The sequence below is a fragment of the Typha latifolia genome, chromosome 1, assembly GCF_019914945.1.
Source record: "Typha latifolia isolate L0001 chromosome 1, TyphaL0001v2, whole genome shotgun sequence".
NCBI classification, from domain to species: domain Eukaryota; kingdom Viridiplantae; phylum Streptophyta; class Magnoliopsida; order Poales; family Typhaceae; genus Typha; species Typha latifolia.
In genome coordinates, this window is record NC_133086.1 from 14,063,923 (window position 1) to 14,073,190 (window position 9,268).

Below are 9,268 nucleotides of genomic sequence, written 5' to 3' on the forward strand. Positions count from 1 at the left end.
TCTTTACTAATGTAGTTTTATTGCGGTTGAAGAAAAATAAATACTGAAAATAGTCTTGATTCTAGTCAAAATACTACATCTTCTATGGATGATAATGCTTCTTTGTGGAGATATGTTACTAAGATGGAGATATCGGAAAAAGGTGGAGGAAATCATAATTTTAGATGCAATTATTGTCAACAAGTCTACAAGAAATCATATTATAGAGTAAAGGCTCATTTGCTGAAAATTAGTGGGCATGAAATTAGAAGTTGTCCAAAAGTGAGTAGTGAACATGTTATGGAAATGAAAAGGATTGTTGATATGGCCGAGTTGAGAATTAAAAAATATGATGCCTAAACAAATTCCTTTGCCAAAATTTGGACAAGTGGCATCTTCTACTAGGTCAGTTGGAGATGTAGGTTTTGATATAGGAGGGACATCAAGAAAAAAAAGAGCAACAAGAATGACACCTATTGAGAAGTCATTTAATTTCGGTCTCGCAATCAATTATATTGTGAGATTGCAAGAATGTTTTATTCAGCTGGGTTGTCTTTTCATCTAGCAAGAAACCATTAATATGTTAGAGCCTTTCAATTTGCAGCAAATAATAATATTTCTAGATTTGTGCCCCTTGGCTACAATATGTTGAGAACTACACTACTTTAACAAGAGAGCAAATATTGAAATGTTGCTAAACCTTACTAGAAGCACATGGGGGGAGAAAGGGCTGAGTATTATATGTGATGGTTGGACTGATGCACAGAGGAGACTGCTTATAATTTTTTTAGTGATGACTGAGAGTGGCCTTTTGTTCTTGAGGGCTGTGAATTATGAAGGAGAATATAAAGACAAATTTTTTTTTCTCTAATTTGATCATTAAAATCATTGAAAAAATTGGGCATCATAATGTAATCCAAGTAGTTACAGATAATGCACCTATTTGTAAGACAGTAGGGATGCTTTTTGAAGCAAGGTTTTCTCACATTTTTTAGACTCCATGTGTAGTTCATACTCTCAACCTAGCTTTGAAGAACATATGTGCAGCAAAAAACACTAAGGCAAATGAGATTGTGTTTGATGAGTTTGAATTTCAATAATTGCAGAGGATGTAATGTGCATAAAAAATTTTCATCATGCAACATTCAATAAGGTTGGCTATTTTTAATGAATTTGTCAACATAAAATTACTTGCTATTGCAGAGACTCGTTTTGCTTCGGTGATTATCATGTTGAAAAGATTCAAAAAAATCAAGAAGGGTCTTCAATCAATGGTAATCAGTGATAAATGGAGTTCTTACAGGGAAGATAATATTGGCAAAGGACAACAGTCCTCGATGACATTTGGTGGGATAAAATTGAATATATACTTATCTTCACAGAGTCTATATACAATATGCTACGGGTTGTAAACACAGATAAACCATGCTTATATTTGATATATGAAATGTTGGATATAATGATTGAAAAGGTGAAGACAGTCATATTTATACATAAAAACAAGAAGGAAGGCAAGGAATCTATTTTTTATTTAATAGTCCACAAGATCCTAGTGGATAGATAGGACAAAAGCAATACACCATTACATTGCTTAGCACATTCTTTGAATCCAAGGTTAATTTAATTCTATAGTCCTCTTTCTTATGATTAAAAATTTTATTGTTCTTTCATTGCTATTGTTTACTAATTAGATGATTACGCTAATAGGTATTATAGCTTATCATGGATTCAAGAGGATCCAAATCGTGTACCACCGCATAAGGATTTGGATATTTCTAATATGAGAAATAAATGCTTGAAAAGGTTATTTCCAAATGCGAAGAACAAAAAATGGCATACTAAAAGTATACTAGTTTCTCCACGTCAAACAAAAGTTTTGTTGGGTATGATTCGATAGCAGATAGAAATGAGTTTGATCCAAACATGTGGGTTGCTCATGGTGTTTCTACTCTTATTCTTCAGAATTTAGCACTTAGGTTAGTTAGGCAACCTTGCTCTTCTTCAGGTTGTGAGAGGAATTGCAGCACCTATTCTTTCATCCATTTATTGAAAGGGAACAAGATAACTCCATAGAGCTATGAAGATTTAGCATATGTGCATACTAATCTTCGCCTTCTATCAAAGAGGTCTCCAGATTATTTGAGAGAGGAGACCAAGATGTGGGATGTCGGAGGAGATTCTTATGATTCCTTTAATGGTGCAAGAATGTTAGAGTTTGTTCATATCTTAATTGATGAACCGGATTTGGAGACTATAATGTTTGTTGATGAAGGCAATGAGGCAACTGAAGATGAATGATCTACCTTATCTTGCTATTTTATAATGATTGTTAGTTTTTAAACTTCTATAGAACTTAGTTACCTGGACAGTTGGACATATTCTGCACTTTTAGGGCTTGTAATGATAATCTGATACCTTTTTAGAATTTTGTACACTTTTGATTGTCTTTCAATTTGTTCTTATCTTTAAATTAGTTCTTACAGCTTGATGTTTACTTCTTAGTTCTTCGAATGATACTTCTTAGTTCTTAAGGATTTTTATAAATCACACCCTACATTTTGCCTATTTTATGATTCGCACCCATCTTTGGGAATTTTATAACACGACCCCTCATTTTTCTTATAATATTCATTTAACACCCTGAGTTAACTTAACCTAACCATAATCAAATTGAATGATACCAGAAAGAGAATATTATATTATAATCCACTATGTAATTTATAACATTCCTAAATTACCCTTATACTTATCTCTAATTTTATTCATAACATGAACATCCATACTTGTTGTTTTTTCTCATACCATGGAGAACATCACCTAAATGCCAAGTCAATCTTAGAGCTTCCAAACTCCAAGCCATGGAGATCTTAGAGCTCTCAAGCCGATTTTGTTGCTTGTGACCTCAAAGATGGGGAGGGAGATGAAGAAAATTTGGGAAAAGATGGAGAAAAAAAGGATTTGAGCTAGAGAGATGAAAAAAATAGGTAAAGTTGGGAGAAGCTTCTAAGACTTGTATGTGGTAAGAATTTTGAGAGATTCTTATGGGTTAGGGTTTTGATATTATAATTTTGTAAGGTAGGGTTTAGTTATAGATAAGAGGATTTAGATTTTGTGGGGTTAGGATTTAGTTTGGAGAAGAAGAATTTTGTAGAGATTTAGGTTAGGTCAAAACTTTTTAAGAGTATTTTAGTAATCTTTGAACTAGAGGCACATAAACTATATAACATGGTTAATGTCAGTTAGTTAAAGTAACGTTTGGGTGTTAAATGAATATTATAGAAAAAATGAAGGGTCGTATTATAAAATCCCCAAAGACGAGGTGTGAATCACAAAATAGACAAAATGTAAGGTGTGATTTGTAAAAATCTCTAGTTCTTACAGCTTGATGTATGTATATTTAACACTATTAGATTGCAAACATTTACTTTAGATGTATCAATAATATTTTTTTTTATTTTTTTATTTCACCGTGTTCGTGTCCTATATTTTCAAAATTTGTCGTGTCACCGTGTCCGTATTGTGTCGTGTCCGTAACCCGTGTCCATGCTTCATAGGCAGCACCTTAAGGCCCTTAATGACATGTGGAACAAGGGTGTATCGTCCATAGTCTGTGTCACGCCTCGATTTGGGAACATGATGGCCGCGAATCTCTAGGATAAAACTCAGAAAAAATACGAAAGCCCAAATAATAATCAAATCCTAAAATAGATGTGTCAAAATAGTACTCAACCTTCAGAGTCCTTACTAAGCAACTTCTTAAATTCCTACAAAATAATAAATCCTCATGAGCTAGACGTGCAGCAAGTAACCCACTCTACCTAAGAATATATAAGATTGATGAAATTACAATAAATATAATTTGATATAAAGTAAATTGATGGATAGATATCAAGGGTAAATTGGTAATTGGGTTAGTGTGTAGAATATAATTTTGATAAATAGTATTTGTATTTTATAATATATTGAAAGGCAACCGTGGGTGGCAAGCGATCACTCCACCGCCTAGTGCTAAGGTGGAAGGCAGGCACCAAGACGGTTTAGTATTTTTAATATACAAAAAATAAAAAAAATTATATATAATATAATATATGTACATATATATACATATATATATATATCTTTTTTTTTAATAGTGTAATTTACAATCATAACAATAAAATATCATAATTTACAAATATGTGTGTGTGTATATATATATATGTATTTACATTACATATTTTATTAATGCATTTAAAATTAATAAAAGTTGGTCTTTGGTGCATGTCGGCTAATGAGAGGGAGAGAGAAGAACAGACATTTGTCAGCTAGTGGGTTTTCCATTTAATCAAAATTTGGGTGCATGCCATCTAGTGAGAGGAAGAGAGTGACATTTGTCTTCCATGTTTTCTTCTTTCAATCTCTTACTACCATATTTGAAGTTCCTATATCCAGAGCATCAGATAGCAAACTAAATATTCTGGTTTTTCTTAGGTTTGTCAAAAGAAAAAAAAAACTTCATTTTAGACAGTCCTTCCCTTAAGAGATCCCATTTTGAGAGAGAGGTGATCGCTTACTATCGTCGGCGCCAAGAGTGAAAGGGAAGAAGTAAAGAAAGAGAAAAGGAAAAGAGAAGAAAGAAGAGTTATATGTTGGCTACCACCGGCACTACTCCTGCTACCGCTATTATTTGTTGTTGTCGTTCAAGAGAGAAGAAAGAGGTAAAGAAAGATCAGCGATCGATTGGGTATTTTGGTTAGGGTTAACAGCTAGATTTTTTTAATTAGTCACTATCCATTGGATAGTCCAACCTTACCCGACCCACTATAACAACTAAGTGGGCCGCCAAAAGGAAAAGGCGGGTTGTCAGGCCGCCTAGCTACATGGTGAGGTTGTTGGGTCGCCGCCCGCCATGGTGGCCGCCAAGGCCGCCTTTAAAACCACTGGTATTTAGAATATGGTTATTATGATGTTTAGCTATTATTCTAAAATAAGGAGCTGTATTCCAAAATGGGAGCTAAATATACTCGAAACATATCTGACCAATTGCCTATTAGTTGAACTAGAACCAACATGATTATCTCAACTAAAATAAGGATAAAGCCAAGCTTAAGTCCAGATATGAATAGGAACAGATGAGACCTAATCAATTATTTTAGTTAAGTTTGACCTAATTTGATTATTTGAAGTCATATTAGATAAAACCGAACTCAAGACCAAATCAACTTAGAATCAAGTAACTGTACATGAGCTATATTCGAGAACCAAAAAAAGTAAACCTTATCTAGTTCTACTCCAAAAGACTCAATAATAGATCGAATTAAATCCTAATCTGGGTGAAGTCAAACTCACTGGTGGGGACACTATTTTTCATCACGTTTATTCTCGTAAGCACAAAAAGGCTGCACCTGTGACCCTTTAGCTTAACGAGGGTTGTGACTAGTCACCTTTTAGGGCTATTTTCGTCTTTTGTCTTTTACTTTATTTTGCCTATATAAAGGCTTGTAATCATCTTTTATAGGTTAATAAATATTTTGAGACTTTTTCCATATTGAGTGTTTGTTGGTGGATTCCAACGTCGGTGGATTCCGACACCCCGATTAGTGGATTCTACGGGTTTGATTATTTTTTCCTACTTCTTCTCAACTCTACAATCGAAACGTTGTCCTACATCAGCTTTGATATCAAAGCAATCCTCATGGTTATGAATCGCTTCTCTAAGATGGCCCATTTTATTTCTTGTGTTAAGACCTCTGATGCGTCACATGTGGCCAAATTATACTTTGCCCATATCATCAAGTTATATGGTCTTCCAAAAACTATTGTTTTCTACCGGGATGTTCGCTTTATGAGCTATTTTTGGAAAACCTTATGGCACATGGTTGGCACAAAATTAAAATTTTCTACTACCTATCACCCTCAAACCGATGGTCAAACCGAGATCGTTAATTATAGTCTTGGAAATCTTTTGCGCTGTCTCGTGGGTAATTATAACAAAAACTGGGATGTTATTCTTCTTATAGCCCAATCTGCATATAGTAACTCCATTAATAGGTCTATTGGCATGAGCCCATTTGAAGTTGTTTATGGTTTTAAAGCACGCAAACCTCTAGATCTGTTGCCTATATCATTTCATTCTAGAGTCTTTGAGTCTGCTGAAGCATTTGCACATCATGTTCATTCTTTGCATCAAGAGATCACTAAGCGAATTGAGGCGAGTAATCACCAGTATAAAATACATGCCAACTTGCACAAACGTGCCAAGGAGTTCGATGTTGGAGATCATGTTATGATTCGTCTCAGACCCGAATGATTCCCTTTAGGAGCTGTTCGGAAGTTGCATGCCCGTAGTGCAGGATCTTTCCATATTCTGAAACGTGTAGGTGCTAATGCTTATGTCATTGATATTCCCCCTAATTATGGCATTAGTTGTACTTTTAATATTGAGGATCTAGCAGCCTACCATCGACCTATGCACATCCCCACTGAACCCTATGCTACATCTACTACCCTTCCAGATATTCCTGCTGTGCCACATACCACTTCTCCTTTCTCATCCACTTCACAAGAAATGATAGACGCTATTTTGGATGATCAAATAACGTCTACTGCAGAAGAAGTGCTTCACCGTTTTCTCGTTCGATGACACGGACGACTAGAGTCTAATTGTATGTGGATCACTCGCGAGGAGTTACAGCAGCTTGACCCTAACATTTTGGAGTACTATCAGAGCCACTCAACTGGGTCGAGTTTCTTCCACCCCGGGAGAGTTGGAGGGGACACTACTTTTCGTCACGTTTATTCTCGTAAACACAAAAAGGCTGCATCCGTGGCCCTTTAGCTTAACGAGGGTTATGACTAGTCACATTTTAGGGCTATTTTTGTCTTTTGTCTTTTACTTTATTTTGCCTATATAAAGACTTGTAATAATCTTTTATGGATTAATGAATATTTTGAGAGTTTTTGCATATTGAGTGTTTGTTGGTGAATTCCAACGTCGGTGGATTCCACAAGTTTGATTATTTTTCCCTACTTCTTTTTCTCAACTCTACGATCGAGACGTTGTCCTGCATCACTCACACCCCATTCTTTGAAATCCTAGATCACTTTTGATCCTTTTTCCAATTGATCATTATTCTGCTAGCTAGTCTCAAAACATACCAACAGACATTGTTATTTGATATACCTATCTTTGTATTTGAGAATCTGGATAGAAATTCAAAATTGATACTTTTTCTACAAATACTGGCAATTTGTTTCACCTTTGTTTTACTACTTTTCGACATTCACACTGATTTGATAATTTAGTAACCTTAGACTCTTGTACCCCAATTAATCATCTAACAACAAATTGCACATCAAGTCTTCTTTAGTATATGCATTCTTCTGATTTGTCTCTATCTCTAATCCCTCGTACTACTAGAATGTCGTACTATGTGATTGGTTTTCCAATTACATAAGATATTTGAAATACACTAGTGACTACACAACTATGATCTAATAGATTCCCTTTATCTTAAGCTTTTCACTCTTCGAAATCACTACTTTCAGGCTCTCTTTTATGGTTACAAACTGTAATTTTTCTGACGGTAGTAAATATCATGTATAGATTAAAAAAACTACAAATGGCATGCCCAGCCTAAAGTGTTATGAGATTTAAAATTCGAGATTCTATCTTCTTACATTTTGTTATGCATTTCCACACTTTATCTCTTAAATAACAAAGCTTCATATGAATCTCGCACCGTCACTATGTACAATGAATTTATTGGGGCCAAAATGAAAGGAGACATATCTAGAATAAAATGCAAATGCAGACATGGTTGCCAAAATGTAGTCTCGAGGACGTAAGTATCCTCAGTATGATTAACTAAAACTCCCAATTTTCAATAATCCCCCGGCACCAAATAATTAAAAAAAAACCCAAGTTTTAATTTCAATCCATTCCAAAACATGGAGTACTACTGCCTACTAAAACTGAACACAAAGTAAAGAGGCGGAAGAAACCAATAAAGACGTAAACTTTTAGACTCACCATCACCTAGAGAGAGTGGAAGCAACTGTTCCGAACCATTAGCAGCGCAGAATTCTGCAACTAGCGGGTGGTCCACGGCAAGGACCAAAGCAAGTTTCATCTCGATGTGGTCGACCTTAGCACAGCAGCCGATCAGGCAGCTCGGATCGATCAAAACCCTAGGTACCGGAACCCTAAGGCGAACTTCTGCTTCGCCATGGACGAAGGAGACGAGGAGCAGGGATTCCTCGAAACGGAGAGAGGCGTGGAGATCGAAGCATTGGGCGGAAGGATCAATCTCGGGGTGGAAGAGGTAGAGGCGGAGCGTGGGGATGTGAGCTAGAATTTCCCAAGTGAAGCACCATTGCCTACGGTTTGAGCACATCTCTCTCCAAAGCTCAACTCTCAGGCGGAGCGTAGGGTTTTGTTGTGGGGGGGGCGTTTAATCTGCCACCCGAATTCTTTGGAAATATTATAATTTCTGCTGTATTCTTCAAAGGTTTATTTGCACCGAAAAAACCTACTTAATTTTCGATCGATTTGGCAGCTAAGAGTTATTTTCGGGTTTCCCTTGCCAGACTTCTTTCGTATTTTTCTTCCAACTTTATTTTTGTTGTAGTAGAGTATTGGCTTAAAATAAAAAAGTAATATTTTTATTATCTTCTTTTGTACTTGCACTTCATTGATTATGTCCCTCCTCGAAATCTCGTCTAAGGTTCCTCTAAAAGTATTCTTCATCACCGATAAGTAAGCAAGATCTTTCACTCCATTTTTTCGACTAGTAGCATTGAGGTTATTGTTTAAAAATTTTCTCTTAAATTATTATCGGAGTTTTTTATTTTTTTTCCATATTCTGTAATGAAGATTATTTTGGTTTCGAATTTGTTATTTTAATTTCGTAATTTATTCACAACATTTATACTTGTTATTTAGATTTTAATTAGCAAAATTAGATGTATATTTTATGTGTTGTACACTTAAATACCTGCTGGATGTTTGAAATATTATGTTCTTATGATTTCTGCATATAATTTGAATAAATATAATGGCAAAGACTAAGAAGAGAGATTCCACTAATCCCGGTGAATTGAAAGGACTTCAATCAAGTCAGACATTTCTATCGAAGAGGAAGAGAGATTACACTAATCATGGTGAATTGAAAGAACTTCAATCAAGTCAGACCCTTCTATCAAAGAGGAAGAGGGACTCTGATGATAATTTTCAAACCAATCAGACCCCTCCATCAAAAAAGAAGATTTATACAGCCACAGAGGGATCTAATTCTCAGAGTCAGTGGAA

The 9,268-nt window shown here is 35.3% G+C and overlaps 1 protein-coding gene across 2 annotated transcripts in view; it reads right to left on the reverse strand.

The window, feature by feature from the left end:
• Nucleotides 1-8,434, reverse strand: part of LOC140793721 (uncharacterized) — a 30,346-nt gene extending 21,912 nt beyond the window's left edge. For both annotated transcript variants that reach the window (XM_073145401.1, XM_073145396.1), the window contains exon 1: nt 7,991-8,434. In XM_073145401.1, the coding sequence (XP_073001502.1) occupies nt 7,991-8,354 (364 nt within the window). In that variant the 5' untranslated portion in view covers nt 8,355-8,434. The remainder of the gene's footprint in view (nt 1-7,990) is intronic.
• Nucleotides 8,435-9,268: the final 834 nt, after the last annotated feature.